Consider the following 24,348-nt stretch of genomic DNA (forward strand, 5'->3'; position numbering starts at 1 on the left):
CAGGCTGGGAACTGAACTGGAGAGCAGGCTGGGAACTGAACTGGAGAGCAGGCTGAGAACTGGAGAACAGGCTGGGAACTGGGTGTTTCAGGGCTGCTGCTCTTCCCAGAGCTCTTCCTGGAGGTTCCTCTTCCTTCTGACAAAGTTGGGATGTCCCAAATTGTGCTGCCACTGCCCCGTGTCTGCTGGCACAGGGAGTGAGGTCCTGCTCAGCCAGCAGCAGCATGGGAAAATAAAAAATAAAAAAGCTGTGGAATCAAATAATCTTCAGAATGACTTTTACACCAGATTAGAACTGGATGTTTCTGTAGGAAAGTGTTTTATCACTTACTTGAAGCTTCTGTATCTTTATTCCTGAGCTGTGCTGTGAATATGTGACAATATTGACAAACAGCCTTGTGATAGAATCTTCCTGAACTGGACTCTGCCAATGGGGTGTTTAAAATCTAAACAGGATTCTTTTCTACTTCAGTTTTGTTGTGGGTTCTGGTGTTAATTTTGTTTTGACCTTTTTGTAAATTGAAAATATAAGTGGGAAGAATATTTTTTTTTTTGCAGTAATGATTCTGTGTTGATGCACAGGACAATATTGTGTTTAGATAAATGGCTGCATTTCCAATATTTACTGTGTAAGATAGGTAGACTTAGCAGCTTTGTTGTGGCAAGAATGTTATGCTTTCAAAGTTATTTTGGCTTTTTTTTCTTTTTCCCCCTTGTAGAGTTCAAAACAACAGATGAGTTGTGAAAGAGAACAGCTAAGGGTAAGTGCAATGATATGTTCTGTTTCTTTAAAACATAAGCAGAATCTAGTCTATTGACAGATGGATTATGTAAGAGTAACATATTTAGTTTGTTTGTTGGTAAACATTGTACATCTTTCAGTACAAAGGAACTAGATAGACCCAGGTTTTGTTTTTTTTTTCTATAATGTGTGAGATTTGGCAGTAAATGTCTCTTCATGGGACCCCTGACACTCAGTGAGCTCCTCCCGTGCTCCACATGCAGCTTTAGCAGTGCCAGAGGTCACTGTGCTCCCCAGACCTGCTCCACTCTGAGGCTGTTTCCTACAAGAAGATGTTATCCTGTGGATTTTTATAGTCTGTGTATTTCCAGAGAGGAATCAGTGGCAGGAGCTGGTTATTTTAGTGTGGCTGTTGTTTGTGTACAGTCTGGAAGGAGATGGAGTTCCTGAGCCCAGGCTGCTGACCTCTCTTGTTTTCCCCTTTCTCTGTGTTAGACACATGTTAAACAGCTTTTAGTCTCTGCTCCCTTTAAATGCTGCAGGTCCCTGAAGAAGCTTTTCCATTGCAATATTTCTTGATTGATCCTAGTATTTGTTTGGGAAAGCATAAAAGCCTTCATTAACTAAAAGAAGAAACCAAAACCACAAAAACCCAACCAACCAAAAGCTTTTTGGTCATCTGAGTGTTGCTTAATAGACCTACATTTATTGATAGCACATGATCACTATTTACTTGTAATTCCACATGCAAGTAGAGAGGGAAAGGCAGGCCTGAAGGAAGGGTAAGTTTCTATACAAACAAAAATAGTGTTGGAAATAAGAAAAGCAGCTTTCTATTTGTTTGTTTGCTGTTTATTAAGCATCAGCAGCACCTGCATGACTTGAAAGCATAAAGAATATACTTGTCTTAAAGTACATTGTGCAGTGTTCTTCTCCATCCAGCCATTCTTTAGATTAACTCCATCAACATATCTAGATGTTTCAGCTGGTCCTCACCACACTTGTAATGGGGTTTTTGGTAAACAAGTTATGCAAGAACAATGCATCACAAATTGTCCTTGATTCTTTTCTTGCTGACATGTGACTGCATTGCATTGTACTGGAGCTGGAGTGACAAAGCTTTGTTTTATCAGTAGTCATGTCTCAACAGAGCAGCTGTCAAAGCTAAAATATTGCAATAGTACCTGAAGGACAAGCTTTTCAAGAGGTAGAAGTGCCTTGAGAACAAAGAAAGTTTTCATTTCTTTTTCTTGTTTTTATTTTCTCCCTTAAATGAAGGAAGACAATGCTTTTAAATATAATGTGATGGGGCTGCCAGCTCTTTCTTCAAGTAAATCTGGTTGTTTTTTTAAAGCTGTGGATAAAATGTGGTGCAGTGAAACTTTTATGTATCTTTCTATTCCAGTATTACACATTTATGTCTAACAATGAGCTCAGTGCTTAGGGTGCCTCTGTGTCATAGCAAAACGTGACACCTGAGGACAAAACCATGTCTGTAACCCACTGGATTTAGGTGGATTTAGGAAATATCTTCTTCCACAGCTCCTGTCAGGCTCCTGTTACACTAAACACACTTTCTGGTGTAAACTCTGCTCCTGTCCCTGAGCTCCCCATGGCTTTCACAGCAAATTTAAATGTACTGTGTGGACATGTTGCACTTTGAACACTAGGAGGGTGGCACTTGACCATTCTGCCACTTTTAGGTTGGCTCCCTAACTGAGCAGTGCTGTTAAAGAAATGTTTCATTGGCTGGAGCAGGTTTGGCAGACCTGCAGAGTTTTCTTTTGGGGTTTGTGACCTGCCTTGGAGGTGAGGCAGTCTCCTCACCAAAAGCAGTGCTTTGTCCCAGCTGAAAGAATTCAAATAGAACAAGGAAACAGGATTAAAACAACAAAATGCCAACATCCTGTTGTTTGTTAAACCAAGTAAACCAGATTAATGTTAGATCATCTAATAATACCATAAAAAAAGATACAATATCTCCCTCTTCCTTGCTAAGTCTGAGATGAAAATGTTGCCATTCTGCTTTTTTGATTCTGTAGTAATTCCTTAGTCTAAGAATCATAAAAAAGTTTCAAAAGAAAAGCTTGTTAAAAGCATAATAGTGTAAATAAATAATTTGTGGTTGTGATGCCTTGAGAGGCTGCCTAGGACAGAGGCTGGACAGTGTTAAAGGAATAAAGTGGGTATTTATTAAAAGGCCTTCAAAGGATACATCTGGAGAAGTGCAAGAGCCTGGCCAAAGCTACACCCAGGATGGACCCTGGGTCACAAGTTGTCACTCTTTTATAAGTTTTGGTCCATTTACACATTGGGGTAATTGTCCAATTACAGCTTTAGGTGGTGAAATTTCTCTCCCAAATTTCTCTCCTCAATTTGCTGCTGTTTCTACTTTCTTTGGGCCCAAAGCTGCAAGGGTGTCCTTGTCTCTGGGGCTGGAAAAGGATTGTTGTGTCTGACCACCCTGCGAGGAGAACTTGTAACACTTGATGTGAAGTTCAGAGTCACACACTAAGGCAGGGCAGAATCTGCTGAACATAAAAGCTAAAACTTAAGGCATCAATTGTGTGTCTATAGAAAGAAATATCCAAGCCTGACTAAAATCATTTCTTCAGACATTTCTCACCTCTTTTCTGTTTCACTGCCTTGTAAATTCTAAATGCAAAGCAGCGCATCACTGTTCTGGAATAAAGCATTTAGAGTAATGAAACTTGTTCACATTAGAGCCTCTGGCCATTATACATTATATTTACAATAATGATAATTCTAATAATTAAGGAAGCCTGTGTATTTTAACCATTTTCTAGTCACTATTTGAACTTCACAACAACCACAAGTGTGTAACTTATTTGCCCTGCTGAGCTGGTACAGTCCCTAGGTAGATGTTAATGTCTTTACCTGAATTATTTAAATGAGAAATTATACAAAAAAACTATGGGAATTCTAGCAAGGCTGGTTGGGGTCTGTTTATTCCATTTGGAAACATAACATAACTTAACTTTGGTGAATTTCCATTTTATTTTTGAAAAATAAGGCACCAATGCCATTTTTCAAGTTTTACTTTCTCTTGGCAGTGATTTTCATTACAGCCTACTGCCTTGAATAATAATTATTTTCACGTTTCTTGATGTCCTTTTGCTTTCTAATCTGGTGTCACTTAAATCAAGTTATACTAAAAAAAAAAAAACCAACAAAACAACAAGAGTGTGTTTTTAAAGGCAAATTGACTCATCATTATTGCTCTCCCCACCTCCCTCCACACACTGCACTTCATCAGTATTTCCTTTAAAGAAAATAATCACGTTCTTTACTCCCCTTCCTCTTGTTTGGTGTTCCCCAGTTCTGGTTAATAGATCTCTTTTTGGACAGTCACACCCTCTCCTCCTCTCTGCCTCTCTCCTGCTGTCCCTTGCTGCTCACCAGTGGCTGTGTGTGGTTGGCATTCTGATGCATTAAAAATGACCTGGAAAGACACAGAACTCACAGCTTGCTCAAAATAATTTAAAAGAGCTTTTCTGCTTATATTTCAGTCTGAAAAACAGACTTTGAGACATGTGTGGTCCAGGTTTTTTTAAGGCCATGAAGAAAATTGGGATACAAGCCCTAAGCAGGGATTATTTGGAGTACATAAAGTTATAAATAAGGGCAGGGGCAGCTCAGAAGTCTGTCTGCTGCTCCCACCAAACCTTCCCTGCTGCTCTGACTTCAACCTGCCATGGAACCCCTTTCTCACAGCCTAAAGACATGACTTAAATGTACAGGCTGGCTTAAAGCTTACTGGGCTCTACCCAGCCTTGGAGTCATAATTTCTCATTTGGCATGATGAATTCAGCATACCTGTTTGAAATGAGCTCCCGTGTCTGCAGTGACAGGAGTTGTGCTGTAGCAGCAATCCTGACACAGCAACACCAGATGAGCACTCCAAGGTGGGCAGAGAGCAACTTTAGACTCTAATGTTGGGAGGCTTTATAAATGTTCCTGTGAATACCAATGAGGTCTAATGGTAAATGGTGTGATTAGCTTCCCTGATCTGAAATTTTAAGTGAGGCAGTTGTTGCTCTAATTAACAGCCTCTTTCACATGTGCTTATTATCAAGATGCATTATATGCAACCAGAGTTCCTTCTCTGGTCTGAAATACGGGCAGGGCAGGCTCTTACTATCATCTTGTACTTAATATCAACTTTTATGGCTTTGTAGGGCTCTAATTTTCAAGGAGACAGAAGGAAGTTTTTCATTCAATATTGTTCTATTTGTCTTATCTCTTATAAGGTAACAGAAATAAAGTGTAATAGGCAGCAAAAAATGTATCAAAGTTATGCCAGGTAGAGAGGAAACAAAAGCAAATGCATTGATTTAAAAGCAAATTATACCCAGAATAATTTTTGAGCAACACTGATCCTGCAGTATTTAGCTTTATTTTTGTCTTTATTCAGTACCTTAATTTATAAGGTTTGTAATGTGCTCAGCTATATTGATGAGGGCACTTGAACGCTTTTTAAAGAAACTTTTTGAAGCTCCTTGTTGTGGCATGAGCTTTCTCCAGTGATTAAGAATAATCCATTGACATTTTTGTGTCCAGTGTTCCTCTGAGGCACCAGGGAGTTACACTGTGATTCAGTGATAGACACCAATTCCTTAATTGGTTTTATGCTGAGCAAAAGCAAACAAATAACTGGAGAGAAGAAGAGAATCAGAGTGGAAGGGATTTGTTAAGTAGACATTATTCTTGATGTTTTGTGAAATGACTCAGGGTGATAGGGCAGAACATACTTGGTGGCTGGCCAAGATCCTCTGCTCTCCATCCACCTCTTCCCCCGCTGGACAGGAGGCAGAGAAATGGGTATGAGCTTGTTTTGTGAGTCAGTGATATCTTGTTACCAGAGAGAAACATGTAATTCATAGAATTCCTACAAAACAGGGCAGCTGGTTCTGGCCAGTGATAAAAATGTCACTTTTTGCCTTTCCTCTGCAAACCCTTGGTCTGCATTTGTAAACAGCATGTATGTGTTTTGTCTGCAAGGGTAATCTGGAACTACCAAGTGTTATATATCCCTCAAAGGAAAAGGGTTCAAAGGGGAGATAACTACTAAAGTTAGATCAATCCAGTGTTTACTACTCATCCTTTCCTTAGGAATTCACAAGTGCTGCATTTGCTGTGCCAGACAAGTGGTTTGAAGTGATCCTGCTTTGGTTCCTGCAGTTATTCTTGCAGTGAGCTGTGTGTGCCACCCTCCATGCAGGTGTAGTGTGGAGATGATACAGGTAGATGAGATTAATAAGATGATCTTATATATAATTTTGGTTCCTGATTTGTGTTACACATTGACATGGAATGAAATTGGGGTGTTCTCACTCACTGTCTTAGCAGCTCTAGTCCCAGCAGTGCCCTAAAGAGTAATACACATCACAGCTCAGGAAGGAAAATCTTGGAAGTAAAAATCTAAAAAAGACTGGGGAGAAGGGTTAATTGTAGGGATGTGATTTCATTTAAATTTTAACTTAGCTTGAAATAAATGTGTGCCTATAAAAAAAAAACAAACCAAAAAAGGCAACTGGAAAAATGTAAATATCAATTGCAGGACTGCTTGGCAGTTCTGCTAAATTTTGAGTCTTCCCAAGAATAGTAACTCATAATTCTGGCCTCCAGTTTGTTGCAACTAAAAACAATAGCAAGGTAATGAAAACTGTTGAGGTTCATGTTTCAAGTGCCATGGCCTCTCACCACAAGGATTCTGTTCTCTTCAAACCCTAACTGCTAATAGGGCCCTTGGATCAAGAGAATAAAGTGTTTACAGCACTTCACTAGTGGTGCCACTCACTTCAGGTTTCTCTGAATTTTTTCAGGCATAGCTAAGAGGCCTTTAGGTATTGTCCTCTTGATGGAATGCTATTCAGAAAACTTTCCATTCCTGTCCTGATGTTGTTTTGGCATCTCTCTCTGAGAACAGCAGGCACAGGCTTTTCTGCTGTTCAAGCACCACTTTCCTTTGAATTCAACTTTGATTTTTGCACAGTCAAGTATTTTCTCTGTGTGGTGCTCCATAATTGCTAGAACTGAAGGATTAAAGGAAATTTTGGTGAGGCTGAAGCAATATTTGCACTAAGTACCTGTCTGGTTAGGGTGACAGACTTGGTTTAGGGCTGCAGCACTTTGTATGGAATTCAGCAGCTCCTCAATATGTGTTTAAACTCTTATTTGTACACAGACAGCCAGGGACAGGGAGTATTTCACTAAGGGTAATGAAGCTTCAGGAAGTGGTAAATTTGTGAAGGGATAGGAGGAAATATATTTGGACAGTTAAAAGCCTGCTGAGACAGTACCCAACATAAATTCAATATCCTGGTGCTCTCCTCCTGCTGCACAAACTGAGCAATGCCCAGTCCTGGATCCACTCTGGATTTGGGAGCAGTTTTTGCTCTCAGAACAGCAACTTTTGGTTCAGGTTTCTGCAGTGCCTGCACACAGCTCCTGCTGCAGAGCGCTCGCTGTGAGCACGGATGCTGCCCTAGAAAAGAAGAAAGGTTTTCTTGCTTAGCTTGTGTTTGTTGAGAGGGAGCTCTTTTTTCACACAGCTTTTGTAGTTTCTCTTTGATCATCTGGAAAGCAGACCTTTGAGTGCACAGCTTTAACTGTGTTTATACTATCCTGACTTATTATTTCAACCTCTGCTGTTGCTGAGGCAATTTGACTAGCAAAGATCATGGTCTCTTTAGTGTCACACCTAATTCAAGCAGGGAACTCTGTCTAGTTTACAGAGCACTTTGGAGAGTTTTGTGCTTTTGGGGTTTGCTTGTTCATTTGGGGCTTTTTTTCTTGGTTGATTTGAGTTTTTTGCAAGTTTTGGGTCTGTGTTGGTTGTTTTATTTTGGGTTTTTTTCCCCCCTGGATGTATCCACAAGACCTTTCTGGCTTGGGTGGGGGTTTGCATGGGTGGAGGTGTTGGCTTGAACTATTTTCTTTTAAACTTGAGTGAAATAATGTGAAAATCCAGGAAAGGTTTTCCAGTTGCAGAGAGTTTGTCTGGATTTTTAACACACTCCTTGGTCCTTCTGCATGGTGGATTTCTGTTCTCATTTACAAATATATAAAAGAACAGACTGAGCAACAAGATTTTAAAGGGAACAAGAACGGCATTGAAAATATGGTAAGAACTGAAAAAATCCCAAACCCATTTCCATGATCAATCCAAACAATGTGGTGCTACAGGGACAAAATAGTCACTGAGCCACACTGACTTCCTGAACCTGCATTTTTTCAAGTAATGAGAATGAAGGAATACTGATTTTAATATGAATATCATGTATTGATGTCAATGGTCTTTTTCTGTTCTGTAAAATCTTCCTAAACTTGTTTAAACTGGTCAGGTATACTACTCTACAAAAACATTCCATTATGCTTTTTTTAAGTAGCTGCCAAATTTTTTCAAAGCACCAAAATTACAAGTAAAAGTAAATTCACCTTAAACAAAAACCCAAGAAATGCATGAATCAATATTAATATGCCAAGATATACATAGAAATATCTATTTATATTATACATATATATAAGTACAGTTAAGGATCCAGTCCTACTGACTTGTGGTTGACATGAACATCCACCACACTGTTGGATAAAGAGTGAAATTTTATCTTTGGATAGGCCAGGATTTTAGAAGTCTCTATTTGTTCTTAGTCTCGACATTTTTACTAGTAAGAAGAACTGAACTGTAACTTTTCTCTGTTTTATTCTGCAGTAAAATCCCAATTTGTCCTGACTGCCAAGTCTTTGTGTTCAACAGGAATGGTTTCCTTGGTACAAAATCCCAAAAAAACCCTCCATGTAGTCCCCATTAAGTAGAACAGAGAAATAAAAAGGAGCTATACCAAACAAACAAAACTCATGTGTTATCAAGCTGACAGCAGTTTTGTGCCATCTTGAAGTTTTGGGTTCAAGCAGGGAGCTCTGCCTGCTGTTGGAAGACAAGTGAAGTACAGAGTTTTAAAAATACCTTTCAACTAATTTTTCTTCTCTTCACAAAGGCTTGCAGCAAAAAATTGTTTAGAAAATAGAGTGTATTATCCAGAGTTTCCCACTTTTCCCTGTGTGGACAGGCTGGAGAGGTGGAGCCAGGTGAACCTGATGGAGCTGAACAGGGCCAGGTGCAAGGTCCTGTCCCTTGCCCGAGACAAGCAGCAGTGTCAGCAGGTACTGGGGACAAACTGATTGAGAGATGGAAGAAATCCCCAGCTGGTGTTTTCATATTCCTAGTGTGGTGTCTGGAGGATCCATTTTATGAGCCAGGAAGTCGAGAAAGGTAAAAAGGCTCTGTTGATTTGTAGCATCTTTGCTGTTTCTCACCCCTGGGAGAAGCTGACCTTGTTTCAGGAATGTTTTCTCCTCCACATCTGCGTGCTGTTGTGTATTTTGAAGCTTTGATCACCTCTGTTTTCTTTAAAGACAGTGTGGCTTAGACAGGGAGAGGGAGATGTAAAACCAAAGTGCATCAGATCACAGGCATTTTCTGTGCTCCACTAATACCAGAAATTTGAGCCCTTCATGTGAAGGAGTGGCTACAGAGGAATCCCAAGGATGCAATCAAAAGCCACGCAGGCTGTTATTCGTAGGTAATGGGCAAAAATACAGATGCACTCAGTGCTCACAAGTTCCATTTCCAGCATTTCTCTTTCATGCAGTAGTTATCTCTGCCTTTGGATTCTTAAGATCTCTTTGAGTACAACAATGAAAGTAAAAAAAGTGGTGTTCATCTCAAGGTCACTTTGGTACTTGAGAGCAGCTGCCCTCCAAAGAGCACATAATGAATAGTTTTATTACCTTTTGGTTGGTTTTCCCTACGTGCTGTGGATTGCTTCATATGCTATCAGCTCATTTCTCCTTTTCTTTTTTTTTTTCTTTTTTTTTTCCCTCTGAACTACTACTTTCTACAACTGTTTTCATCATTGTTAAAAATCACTTATATAGCACCATAAATTACAGCCACTTTACAAGCACAGAGTAAGATACTTCCTTTGCCCCAAATACTTTATGGTTCAGATACATCCTTGATATCTGGTGTACCCTTTTTTTATTTAACACACTGCCTGGGAATTTTAAGGTAGATTGCATTAATCTCCTGTTTTATTCCCACAATTTTTCATGATCAAACGATGGTGAGTGCCTTTATGTGATGCAGATCACCAATCATCTGTTTGCTACTTCCCATAAAGGTATTGTAAATATTCTGCTTGCTGAGAATTCCAGGCACATCCTTTTGTGCTCATACCATTGTATCTAAAACCTGTAGACACTGGGGGAAAAAAAAATAATATCCAGCCTTTTGATAATTTAACTCCTCCCTTGTTCTCTTTTTCTTGATTGGCATTTCCCTTTTTTTGGAATGAAATCTCCCAGGAATTTCCACATGGTATTGCCCCAGTGCCCAAAGAAAAACCTGGCAGCATGTTCTTTGAAAAGGTAGTTTATTTTTTGGAGTTTTGGCTCAATTATTGCTCTCAACTCCAGGGTATCTCCTACCTCATTTGCACTCCTGCTTCCACTAGTGCAGATATTTAAATTCTCATTGTAGTTATCATTTAATTTGAAATTAGGAATTTTTTAATGTTTGTGTGGATGATAATAGTCCAAAATACATTAAAGGTCTGTTACTGTAATTATTTATTATTCTCTTTCACCTTTAAACAGACACCTTTTTAAAAAATCCAAACAAACATCTGTAAATCTAGAAAAAAAAAAAAAAAAAACAACATAAATTCACTTAACCTAAATTTTCCTAAGCCCTTGAAATGTGCAGGTCTTGGGTACTGGGCACCTCCCCAGTCATATGCTCAGCTGGAAATGTGGAGTTCACTATGGGACTGTGGGGGTTTCTTTCAGTTATTTTATATCCAGAGTATCTGTTTTACACAGACAATAAAATACTTTGAATATTCATCAGTGTTAAAGTTATAACAAAACTTTTCTTGGCTCATTTTTATCCAAGTTTTGGATTTTTTTTCACATGTTAATATCAGGACAGGGCAATCATGGTGTGCTAGCATTGCCATGCAGTTCTTTCTAGTTTGAAAACCAGATGTAATGGCTGCAGAAAATTAAGCTTCCCATATTCTATTCAGTATGTTAAAATTATAATTCTAAACCCAAAAAAATTTAATAAGCTTCTTTTTTCTCTAATATCTTTGAAAATGTATTAGAGACTTCAAAATAATGCATAATAGTATTAGGTTTACATTTGTGTCTCAGACTTTTACAGTTTTTAGAGAACTCTGTGGCTTATCTGATACCAAATATATCATGTTGTGAAAAACATTGCCTCATATTTAAAGAAACTTGAAAGGAAAAGAAAAAAGATAATTTCTCAAATTGATTAATGAAAATACATTTCCATGTCTTAGGATCACCCAAGCTTTATTTTGAAAGTGCTGGCAAACACTGAAGTTATTAAAAAGAGAAAGAAGTTCAGTATGCATCTGTAATCATACTGCCATTAGTGTGGTGATATAATATAGAGGAAATACAGTTGAAACAAAGATTTTTGATGTTATTACAGTAAATAATAAAAGCAGATTGATGTTCCTGTGTGTTTTTCTGAACTAACCCCCTCCAAATGCTTGCCCTGTTTATTTTGCTGTGCTGCTGGCACTAAAGCATGGTGTTGATGCACTTCAAATGCATTATCTGGAGCAATCAGCCTCTTCCCTGCTTAGGTTCCTGCTGGAGGCACAGGGAGTGCCTTTCCTTGGCCAGGTGGAGGAAAGAATGGGAAATTCTTGGAATTGGATTGGAATTTGGAACATAGAAATAGTCTTACAAGATGTATCTGAGGTAAAGAGAATTGTCTCATGTGTTTAATTAGGTGTTGGTACTCCCTGACTTCAGAATTTCCACTGCCACAGAAGAGTTTAATTCAGTTTTTATTCAGAGCAGTGGGTGATGGTGGAGACTCACTCAGTGTGCAGAGAGCATCCAAGTGCAGTGCCCAGAGGAGAACACCAAATATCACCTCTGAGAGGCCAGATGGGCTTTCTGCAACCTGATCCTGCAGCCCAGAGCCTTCCTGCCCGCAAAGAATTGCTTTAACGAGCCCTGCTCATGGAGAATTCCATCCTTTGAAGTGCAGGTCAGGCTGGAAAACAAGCCCTGCTTGTTACCCCTTTGCTCTGAATGTAAAGTGTTCTTAGGAGACAGTAACTAAATAGAAGCAGGGTACCCAGTTTTGATTGGTGTCTGCTTGTTTGTCATATTGGCACATGGAATTTCAGGTCAAAAAAAAAGAAAAAAGAAAAAGAAAAAATCAAAGTATCTTTTGAAAAGCTTTAATATTGTTTGCTTGCAAAGCTCAGTTTGCAAGGATGCTGTGGTTTAGCAAGGTCTTGCTCAGTGAAAAGCAGTCAGTGCTGTGATGCCTTTGATCAGCATTTTGCATTTCCTCTGTGAGAGGAGCCCAGCTGAGCGTGGCAGTCCCAGAGAAGGGATTTCCACACAGTTTCCAGCTCTGGGCTCCCAGAACCTGCTCCTGCTCCTCAGGTGTGGTGTTTCTGAAAACCAGAGCAGCAGATGTTTGCTCTGCCCCTTGCTGATGCTCTTTTAGGCTCAGCCCGAGTGCCACCACCCTTTTGCCATGGGAAGCTGCTCAGGACTGAGCAGTAACTCTGGGCTGCATCAGTGTTGCCATTGTGTTGGTGATTTTGTCTCTGATAAAAGGTGGAACTGCAAAGTGTGGAACAGCCACTCCTTGTGATGCTACTGGAGCATTTCCCTCCTGAGGGGGAAAAGAAAAAAACAAACCCTCAGTTTTCACACATACACGAAGTTTTATCAGCCTGTACTTGCAGAAGTATCTACATTTTGGTTTGAGACAGAGGTTTTATTTCTAGAATGTCACTGACTTCAGAACAGAGTGTAATTTGTTTTGATTTTTTTTCAGTGTCAGTACCTGTGCATTTGCTGTTGGAAATAGTGAACTTTGCATTTTGTTGCTGGGAAAGAAGTATCCAACTGATGTGAACCATGAACCCCCTAGGAAAGTAGAAAATACATAGATTCAGAGCATCTCAGAACACCAATTAAATATTTAGTGTACAGGCTGGATCCCTCATAATGGAGAGTGTCTGAGGTAAACACAGCATCTCTAATGTACGATCAATTTAATAATGGAAAGGACGGGCAGCTCATGGAAGGGGAGACAATGCAGGGAGTATTTTGATTTCAGGCAGAAGAACTGTATGAGAAGTGAACTTTTTAGTTGTGAGAATGAATAGTCAGGCAATGCAGCTTTGGTTTGCTGCAGGAATTTGTGATGGTCTTGCAAGGCAGAGGAGGAATGTGAAGTGCTCGCAGGTTGGTTTGATTATTGCCTGGTTTGCTGGCCTAGTGGTGGCTGTGCAGGAGCACTGCCATGCTTTGTAATGCTTGAAACATACAGGGAAAACTATTCTGAATCTGACCTTTTGCAACAAGCTGCACACTCCCAATTTTTTTTTAAGACCAGGAAAAGCACCAATCCTCCTGTGGGGATGTTGGAAGGGGTACAGTGACCCGGTTATCAAGCGCTAGCACATTCTCTTGTCCCAGCAGGATGGGCAGCTACTCAACCACGGGACCTCCTTTGCAGTTGGGTTGCATTTAACTTGCTTCTAGAAACACACTACTTTTCTTCAAAACCAGCCATGTCCTTTTTCAAGAAATCCTGGAAATGAGTCTTTGTACTTTCAAGCCTCCAGTGTGAACAAGAACAGACCATGGATAGCTGCATTCACACCCATTCACAGATGTGTCTGCTCCAAGATGCCAGCAAGACATTCCCTCTGCCAGAATCCCAGAAAGCATTCTTTATCTCCTTTTGTCTCCTGGCACTCCCTGGGGGACAGAAATTTCCCAGTATTTTTGAAGTGATGTCAAAATAATTTAAGGCCACTTGTGAAAATCAGATCAGTTTGGCCATGCATGTGTATACAGCACATTGCATGCTTTAGGAAAGCACTGGTACAGCCTGAATTACTGTCTCACTGTTTATTTGTCTTTAATACACAAATTTCAGGTTTCAGAAAATGTCAAGGGTTTCTGGAAAAACTTAGTCTGAGACCTATTAAAGGCAAATGTTCTGTGAATCTCATGATAGAAGCCAAAAAAAAAGAAAAAGAAAGAGGACAATGGAGAAAATCTGCAGACATCAAGATGATGGAGAGGGTCCTACAAGTCACAAAATGAAAGGCAGGCAGAGATGCCCAAAGTGTTTTTGTGGTCTGGAAGGCAGCCAAAGAGGCATTGATTTATTAAAGAGCAGCATCACGGCTTCCTTTTCTCGATGCGATGGTGCCATTAGAGCTCCTCAAACAGTCTCTGATTTCCTTGAGAATGAGCAGTAGCAGATTCTGAAGACAGTTGTTATTTCCAGGCTGATGCCAGACCATCACTTTGTGTACCTGACTGGGGAATTCAGTGTGTAAAGTGTGAGTTCCCCAACTTAAACACAGCCACTATTTGTGCAAGAAGTAGCCCAGCAGTTGTGCAGGTTTTACACTCTGCAGTTGTGATGTGGTATAAAAAAACAGCTTTAATGAGGGAGGAATTGTGAGACAGCAATTGTCTCCAAAATGCCAAAGTCAGCTGTTTTGTTAATGGAGTTAACTCAGGGCTGTTCCTGTGCCCTGCTAATATACAGGGAGTGATTAGCACCTGTGGAGTCAGCTTTTTGTCTGGTTTTGTAGATATCTCAATCCTCTTACATAACTCCTTTTCCCTGTTTTCTCTCTGAACAGGCAGGATTAGTTTTGTAGTTTTCCATTCCAGGCAGATGCCCTGGCCCTGCAGTACCCCCAGAACCCTGTCCCTGCGTCTCCTCGTTTGTCACCTGCTGGAATTGGGCACTGCCTGCACCAGGACACTGCTGCAGAGCCCCACATGGGCCTGGGAGCAAAGCTGGAGGTGCTGGCCATCCTGATGGGTTCTGCTGCTGTTCCTGGGACTGCAGGTGGCAGAGGAGCAGATTTGTCACATTTTTTATCTCAGGACTGATGCACAGTGATGCTCTGGGAGCAGGGGATACGTGCCCAGCACACACTGTGGGGATGTGCCTGTCCCTCACCGAGTCAAAACACTGATACAAGCCACCCTCAGTCAGGAGGCTGTTCTCACCTTGTTAAAAAACAAGTGAGACGAGAAGACAGAGCATGAATTAGTTTTGTCAGATATATAGTCAGAAATAGCAGCTGATAGGTTTGCTGTGGTAAGTTCTGTATGATGGCTTTGCTGAAAGGTAGGCTGTACCATGATTTACTGAACTATTACAAGTGGTAAAACTGATCCATTTGTTATCATCCCGTGCATAAAGACTTCAGGATTTAAGGAGCCTGCACTAAATAACAAAGCAATTTATATACTCATAAACTGAAAATTACAGGGAAGAAGTCCTTAAGTCATTTGCAGTAGGAACCTTTTATCATATTAGTGATGATTACCAAATGTTAACCCCTACTCCCCTTTTTGAAACAAAATCTTACCTTACAATACTTGCAATTACTTAAAGAAATCCTAGAGACAACTTTGTATTGATTTATTGTGCAAGTGTGGCAAGTTTTATTTATTTACCTGAGTGCCATCCCTCTCCCAGCCCATGAGCTGAGGTGAGCTGATTGATGGATCTGCCAGCAGCAGCATGGGGCTGATGTTACCTGAGGAATGGGATTAGCTGGCTCCACTACTGGGGAGCAGATCTTTACCCAAAGCAAATATGTGTAATATCTTGAAAAGAGATTTTTTTTTTCTTTATTTCAATAGCTAGATAATAGTTAGCAATAGCTGGTTTCAGATTAGTCTGTTCTAAGGAGAATATAATTATGTATCCTACTGTGAAGATGGAAATACCCTCTGCCAGGTTTTAAAAATGCATTATAAGATTGTGAGTCGTCTTTGTGTTCTCTTGGAGCAAAGATTTCATGGGCAGTGGAAAGAAGATGTTGACTAAAGCTAAGCAAACATTTGCCTGGAGGCAATTTTACTGATGACATTAGTTTATTTTTTCTGCTCCAGAGTGTCCTGAGATACTTAATTCATTCAATTTTATTCAACCAATCTAAGTTCTCAAGGAACAGATGAACTGAGAACCACTTGTTACCAGTACTCAATATTTGATATCCAGCTTGCTTTGCTCAAGTGTGAATGATTACATGCTGAAACAGATTTGTGTCTTTTTGTGATCTGTATAAGCAGAGTGTCTGAAGTCAAGGGGAAGATTTGCACACACACCTGGGCATTGTCCAGAAATAAACAGAACTGTACTAACATTTCAGGAAATTTAGTTAAAACTCTTTTTTGCAGCAGGAAAATTCTGATCCCACTGTCTTTTCTTTCACAGACCTTATTTAAGTAAAGTCAAATCAATCATCAACCCACAGTGACACCCTCTGTGATCAGACTGGAGCTGGAGTCCAGCTGACATCCTAAAACCAGGAGAGATTGTGTGAGGTTTTCTTTGGCAGAGCAGTTGGCTGAGTTCTCACCAAAGAGAGTGAAGAAGCAGCAGCAGTGCAGCACCTGCCTCTGAAATTACGGGTGAGGGGTTGGTTGAGCTGTTACCAACTGAACAATGATCACTAATAACTTGCCTTAGTAATAATCACTTAGTTACCTTGAGTTTTGTCAGGATAGAATGATTTAAGTGTTGGGAGAACTCAGCCATTTGTTCATCACAAATGAAGTGTTTGTACCACACAAAGGAGCAGACCCCTCAGAGTTCTCTTCCCATCACCTTGCTGTGCTGAGAAGAGGGAAAGCAGAGTTTTATCTGTCTGGTTCTGTGGGAAATGATCAGCTGGGGGCATCCCATGGAATCTGGGATCTGAGGAAGCTCCCATCTGCCTCCATCCTGCTTGTCCCCCTTGGGCTGTGCACTGAGCACAGTTCATGCCAGGAATCAGGCAGGAATCACGGGAATCACAATCCAGCCAGGAATCCTGACTGGGGATTGAAATTCTGCTGAGCTTCAATGGCCAGGTTGTTGGCTGCTTCCTCCTCAGGCTTTCCTGGGACAATATTCTGACCTTGTTGTACAGCAAATGAGCACAGAAACCAATTTCTTGCATCAAATGTGACAGAAGGATTAAAATAATAGAAATTAATTGAAAAGGAAAAAAGAAAAGGAAAACAAAAGCAGAAACCATGTGGTCAAAACACAGAGTTTGTAAACCAACAGAGCTGTACATCAAGCTGCACTTCAGTTGCTCTTCTGCATTTATGCTGAAATCTGAAAAGCAAAAGCCAGAAAAAATACAGCAAAAGCCACCCCCTTAAAACTGCAGTGACACAAGAACAGATTAAGGGCTTATTTTGTTTCCATACCTCCTAACAATTTGCAGCTTTTCATTTCATATACAGCCATAATAGATGAGGCTGTTAAGGTGTGGGATTTAAGCACAAACACAAATTTTTCTAGCCTTCTAAATGCTTCAAATTATTTTTTGTATTCTGTGTAAATTATGTGACATTTTGGCATTGTTGCAGCTCATGTATCATGTGCATCATTTGTATCTTTTATTGGGGAAGCTGAAGTAAAACAAACCAGTTCATTACCAGTAATGGCAGTGTAATCGTTACCATCACATTCCCTCCCTCCTTTACTAGGCTTTTTGGTTTTTAAGAATTATTAAATCCCTCTGGTTTAAATTTGGAAGAACAGAGATGTTAGTTGAGAACACAGACTCATTAAAGTCAGTAAGTTTTGTCTTTGCAGTCCATTAGTCAAATCTATGATTTTGATACCCTTCTGTATGATCATATAGCACCTAGAAAAACAGAGATTATACTGTCTAGCACTGAGCTTTTTTTAATATTCCTGCAGTTCCTAGGAGTCTTACATCCCCTGCAAAAGGAGGAACTTAGTCTGCATTTTCTTATCTTCCAATGCAGTAAGCACAATATCAGTGCTATTTCCAATCTTCTGTGTCATTAATAAATATGCCAAGATATGTCTATGAATTATGGTCCTTTAATAAGGTAATGGAACTCCTAGAATTTAGAGCTTGATTTTTTAGAAATGGGAACTGTTGAGGTGCCAATAAGAATGTGCTGATCACATATATAACTTATCCTGATTAATTATGAGTACACAATTTATTATTTCATTGTTGCTGTTACCAACTATTTTTATCAACCCTTAATATCCCACTAATCCCTCTTGATTCTGTAGGGAAAATCAAAGATATTCTGATTATCAAAGTCCAGGCTGTGGTACAAGCTCACCCAGCAATGCTGGTTCTGGAATTACCTGGGAGAGCCCCTTGTAAACATCTTTGGGAGCATCAGAGGAACTGGGCCATTCCAGCCCAGATTTGTAACAGTTTCTGATTGGCTTTTTTAAAAAAGAACAACAAGGTTCTCATTGATTTCAGTAGCCTTTGACCTGAACCCAGGGTCAGCTCTCTTGGACCAGTCTTTGTTAAAATGATTGTGGTCAGTACCTTCTATTTACTTTTTTTTGCATTGTTTGCAAATCCAGACCATGTGAGAAGTGACTTCAGAAAACAGGGTTTGGTTTAAACTTCAGCCACAGCTGCAAAAACCAGAGCAATATACCTGCTTTTGGTCTTTTTATTCACGTTTTTCTACCTGCACAGGGATTACAGATGATCTAACAAAGCACTGAATAATATCTCAGTGAAAAATAAAACACTTCAAATGAATGGTTTTGTACAGCAGCATTAGAAACTGTTCTTCTTCTTTGGAGGAATAGGATGTGAAGAATTAAATGAGTAACCAATTTAATAACAAAGAGAATTTAGAATACAGAGAGTAGTTGAAAGCCTTGGGACACCATTCCCTGAAGTTTCATATGCTACCTATGCTCCAGAACAGGAAAATTTTGATACAGAAGTGATTTATAGGCAATAGCTGTGCACAGTCTTTTATCACATTAATAAAATCTTTAACTAGTCTTTGAAAGTTCTAAAGCCTCCCGTGTTCAGTTGAGGTGCGCAGATAGAAAGAACTGCTGGCTGGCAGATGTTCAGATACATTATCAGAAAATGTATTTTCAGCCTAACCAGTATAATGTAATTCATTCTAACATGATATTTCAGGTTTATTACAGTGTAACTGCCTGCAGAGCACGGTGCACTGAGAGCAGGTGAATGTACAGCTTAAAGGTGACAGGCTTGGCCAGGTAGAGTGCTGAGAACTTTAAACAACTCAAAACTGGAAACAAAAGGGTATTCTTTTCCTCTTGGAGTCTAGCCACGTGAAGGAAGTATCTTTATTTCCTGAGTCCTCACTAAATTTATATAAATGTTATTGTCGTTGCACATTACAGTAAAAGTTATAACTTTAGGAACTGCTGTGCTAAATCTTTGCCTTTTGCCTCCACTAAAAGAGGAGGCAACATTTCAAACAGCATTAAAACATGTAAAACCAACATTTTACCTGGCCATAGCATTTCACAGATGAAGCATCAATAGCTCTGAGTGTGTCTGTGTATCTGTTTCTCTGCCACATGAACTGATTGCTTCATTATTTCTGTTAAATCAGCTCTGAACTGTCAGTGGTGCCGCAGTTATTTTCACTTGGACTTCACCCTGGTGGCAGATTCCAGCTGGTTTAGTGCTTTGGAGTTTAGTTTGTTCCCCCCAGTCTTGCTTTGCTATTGTGAATCCTCTTTATGGGCTGTTTCACCAGGTGCCTCTCCATTTGCCACCTGCCCTGCTGCACTGAGTGATTATGCAATTTAGTTAATGTATTTTAATTGTTCTAGGTGACATTTTACCTTGTATGGTCAGGCTGAATATGTAATTGATTGGATTCCAAAGGTGAAAAGAATGGGATTTTTTTTTTTTAACTTTTAATTTTTTTTTTTAGTGAGAAGTCTGTGACCAAAGATAACAAATAAATAATCAAGCATAAAAATAAGGCATTCCCATGGCCATTTTATGCTTCATTTCTTTGGTTATTACTGTGTTGTGGTCAGGGTGTGGCACACACCAGTTCACAAGGTCAGGCATGATTTTAAATCCAATAATGCAGCCTTAAAAGTAACTAAGATTTGTCTCCTTTACATTTTAAAGTTGTTTCTCACCTGAGGATGATGCTGATCAATTTAGTAACTATGTTGTGTGTTTTAATGAGATGGGTTAAATGAGTTAAAAGTATTTTCTTGTAGAAATGGATAAAAGTCCAAGTGTCAATCAAAAATGCTCAAGTCCTTTGCATGCTCACTCATTTGAATAAAGTATATTCAACTTTTTTAAAAAAGAACAAAAATGCATCTCTGTATCAACCTTTATTAAATATGCAAATCACAATCCTAACTTTGATTTTGAAATATGTATTATGGTAAGGGGAAAAAAAAACCCCAAATCCTACCAAAAATAAATCAAATTAGCCCAAGCCCTTTTGCTATGGTCTGATTTAGTGTTGGTAAGCCCTGTTTCTCGTGCTGGCAGAGGAAGAGCAGCAATAACACTGTGGAGACAGTAGATGGCTGTAGAAAAGTGTGTTGAACACTCCTATGTGAGCGTAATAAGATTGGGAAAGGCCTTGACCTGACTGGATGCAGCTTTTATCTGAAGTACATTTAAAGAGATAAAGCAGAAGCAGGGTGCAGTACATGTTCCTTTCTTTTCTGTAGGAGCTTTGCTTTGAGTTTAAAAATTTCTCAAATGTGGGATTTGTGAACTGGGTCCTTCAGCAGGGAGAGGTAATGGCTCGAGAGCCACCCGAGTCACTCTGAGGATTTCCCCCCTCCCTCAAGACGTCTTAGAAATCCTCCTATAAATTCCTACAGAGGGGGCGTCCGTAGATCCCATAATAATAATAATCAGGAAGTGGTATATTCCCATTTATTTATTTATTATTACTTTTTTTTTTTCTCTCTCCTCCCGCTCTCTCAGTGTAGTTGGCTGCCTTTAGTGCACGGACCTGCTCATTAAATAGATACACCAAGAACTGTTACCTAAGCAAGCTTGACAGTAAAGAAAGGACAGACTGAGTTAGGGAGGAAAAGGGAAGAAAAAAGACAGCCTGAAGCAAGTCACTTCACACGCAGAAAGAGCCACTGAACGAATGCTATCCTCATAAACAAACTAGAAAAAATACCTTGTATAAGAAGAGAACTGTGAGGACTTGACAGAAAAAAAGGCAAGATTTTCTACCCACTGTTTTCAGTTTTCCTTCCAGACATACTTGGTGAAGTAAGGAGACTTCTGTTTGCTGACAGAGCCCTTGATTTCTTTCAAGATGATGATGTATTTGTGGGTAGGTAGTGTCTCTCTCCATGTCAATCTTTTGTTAATAAATGGACTTTGGGAGTGTGGATTTTTGTGCTGTGTGAGGTGTGTGTGCTGCAGGGGAGCGTGGCTGGGGTGCAGTACATGTGCTGCCGTTTCCAGGCAGAGTTTAAACAAGCCGGGTCATTAACGTGAAGCTGGAATTTATTTTCATGATTTGCAGGATGTGGCAGAGTGCACTGCTTTCTTTTCATTGCCTTAGAACCTATTGCAATTGTGTGAGATTCACCGTGGGGTTCAGTTACAAAGCGAATGCTGCATCACTTGTGGCTGCTCAGAATTTGCTTTCTTTGTAAGGAATGAAACAATCTTAACGGGATTAAAACTTCTAATGTGTGTTACTTAACCCAGTTGCTTTTATACTAATTGTCACAGTCTGTCTTGGCTTTTGAAGTTTCTGGCAATTGGCAACAGCAGATAAAGAAACAGATATTATGTTCCTATTTCTGTGATTTTTTATTCAGCATTGTTCTGATTCCTTGCAGCAAAATCTGCTCACCTTAAAAGTTATGTTGTGTTGTGGCATGTGTGTTTGGAATCAGTAAAGCTATTAACCTGTGAATTTATCCACCTTTTGATACAGAATGTTTTTTTCTTAGCAAAAAAAAAAAAAAAAAACCACAAAGAAATCAGTGAACAAATCTGCATACTTAAAAGCTTTTCTGTGTTCCTCTTCAAAGCCTGTACATCTTCTGGGAAAATATTTTAAACTAATCTCATTTGACAATCTATTTATTTATTTAATTTAAATGTATGTAAAAATAGACAGGCATGCAGCTAATCTGGGCCACCTCTGCAAAACAAGCTGCAGAGGAGCAACATTGAATTCTCAGAGACATTATCAGTAATCACTCCTTCTCTTTAGAAACCGCTCGTGGTTCGTGCTGGAAATCTCCCTTTATGCCTCCTCCTCATTTCTCTTGACCCTCCACTTTAGCTCAGTAACTTTGGCCATCAGTGCAAAAGGCACTGCTTGTAGACTTTTCACTTTGTTATTTCACTGCTCTGACCTGTGCTATCGTTTCAGGAGCTCACCAATCACCGAGCCTTATGATTTTGTCTTTTTCTTTTTTTCTGGGTTCTGTAGTACAAGTCCCTTGAATTTTCATCACTGTGGCTTTGCATTCACCAGCAACCCCGGCTGCTGCTCCTTTTTAACCCTTAGCACCCCTCTGTATGGAAGCTGCTGCTGCTGCTGCAAGGATTAATTTCATTCTCTTTACATTTATCAATCAGATCCCTCAGTTGCAGCAGTGTGTTTCATTCAGCTCGTGTTGTGGTGCTGGAGTTGCCATCATCCAAAGGAGATGCACAGTAAATATGTGAGGATAAGCCTTTTCTAACATGCACACTAAGGTGAAAGGACATGCATTATTGTGGATTACTCTGTTTCTCTGTGGCACAGGCTCAAAAGGTTTAAAAGCCAGGGATCTTCTCCCTCCCCTAGCCTAGGAAACATTGTTAATTGGAAAATTTAGTGAAATGTGTTTTCTTGCAGGTAGCTATGCAGATTTCTATCACTTTTAGTGTGCTGTATTTTTTTTTATTTTTGATGAACTTTTCTAGTTTTTGTTTTTAGAGATGTCTATAAATTCTTTAAGCAAAACTACCATAGGAACAAGCAGTTTCTGATGGCACCAATTCCTGGTTTTCAAAGCTCCTAATAATTCATATAAAGGTTTTAGTAGCTAATATTTCACATTTAAAAGTGTGTTCATTCCATTTTTATTTTTGTTCTTTTTACTTACATTCTATGATGTACGTTTTGTTCTGGTTTTCTGATTTGCAGAATTCTTTAAACAGCCTCTCTCTTTTAGCACCACTGCACCTGGGTATTGAGTATTCTTCCCATTTGCAGTTGAACTTTTCTAGTCTAAATTATTTCTATAAAATCTCAAGGTTAGTAGGAAGAAGCGGAGAATAAGCTTTTTTTTCCTTTTTTTAATTGTAGCAGAGCATTATTACTTTGTAGTTTTTTATGGAAATAGAGGATTTGTATTCATAGTTTTTTTTTTTTCCTGAAATGTTATAGTTTCTAAACTCTGTCCATTAAGTGGCCATGCATAGGTACCTAAGGTGCAGCACATATAAAAGATGCAGTAGGTAAAGAGACTTTCAGTAGATGTAGGTGTAAGGTATAAACTCACAGCAGTGCTTGAAATGCTTTCTCCTGGCATCACATCAATTTTTTATATAATTATAAAAAGCTTCTCAGCAATGATATTAAAATTTAAAATAGCCAACTTGTGTGAAAATGTAGCCTTCCCTTTTAAAGGGGCTGAAAATTAATTTATTCCATTGACTGAGATTTTTTTCAGACTATTCACTTGTTTATGTGGCAGTGCTTACCTGTTGTTTCACCTCATGTGTAACATAGAAACAGTTTGGATATTTACAAAGTAAAAGAAAATTTTGATTTCTTCCCATTTTCTAATGTCTTACTAAGCAGTATCCTGGAACAGTTTGATGTCTTTTTTTTAATTCTACTCATGACATGGTATCAAGTTGTTTTTATTGCAAGCTGGACGTGTTAAGCTAACTAAAACCATTGTGCAGGAATGCAGAGCACAGGAACTAATTCAGTCTGTTGAATGGAACAGTCTGGATTAGGTGCTAGGTTTTAAATACTTGCTTTAAAATTTCAGAAAGCAGAGAAAGTTTTTAGTACTGTTAACCCTGTCAAAGGAAATCCATATTTGTTAACAGCCTAAGGATTAAATGATGTTTGTATTTATACTTTCCTCCTTCCCTGGACAAAGGAGACCTTTTCTTGGTCTGGTACTTTATGCACAGACATCTGTGTTGTAGGAATCAGAGTTCATCAGTGTTACAGTTCACACTGACCAAGAACTTTGGAGGTTTTCAGGTACTACTGATTTAGGAATGAGTGAATCCAAAAGGGAATATATTCTCTCTGTGGGGTGAGGACCCTTTGACTTCTGCTGCTGCTGCAGTTTAATCCCCCTTTCTCCCCAAAATAAGATTGTTGTAGTGACTCAAGGTGTTGTTGATCACTGCAGGTTATCATTCCCATTTCCTGTGTAACTCACCTCCCCAGAGGTGATGGGATTTGCTCAGAATGTAACAAATAAATCTGGTAGGGATTTTCCAGTTAGAGGTTTCTAAAGTTGCTGATTTGTGCTCAGAGTGTAACTTTTGGTGGGTGAGATGAAAGTTGATGGCTGAAAGCTGAGACTGCTCCCAGTCTTTGAGTCCCCAGCCTTCCAAACCCCTTTCTGTACACTATTCCTCCTCCTCCTCTTTCTCATCCTTTGGTAAATAAGTGTAGTTTGTCCACATGACAGCACAATCAGCTGCTTGATTCCCAAGCAAACA

General features: G+C 39.4%; 1 protein-coding gene across 7 annotated transcripts in view; it reads left to right on the forward strand.

Moving 5' to 3' along the window:
- RBFOX1 (RNA binding fox-1 homolog 1) overlaps positions 1–24,348 on the forward strand; it is a 1,108,850-nt gene that overhangs the window by 752,202 nt on the left and 332,300 nt on the right. For 5 of the 7 annotated variants that reach the window (XM_033517815.1, XM_033517813.1, XM_015642718.3 and 2 more), the window contains one exon: positions 720–761. The exons of 1 other annotated variant lie outside the window; for it this stretch is intronic. In XM_033517815.1, coding sequence (XP_033373706.1) covers positions 720–761 — 42 coding nt within the window. Of the gene's footprint in view, positions 1–719; positions 762–20,639; positions 20,981–24,348 lie in introns of those variants that run through there. One more of the 7 variants, XM_015642729.2, reaches the window with a different exon arrangement.

Source organism: Parus major, chromosome 14 (assembly GCF_001522545.3).
Source record: "Parus major isolate Abel chromosome 14, Parus_major1.1, whole genome shotgun sequence".
Lineage (NCBI taxonomy): Eukaryota > Metazoa > Chordata > Aves > Passeriformes > Paridae > Parus > Parus major.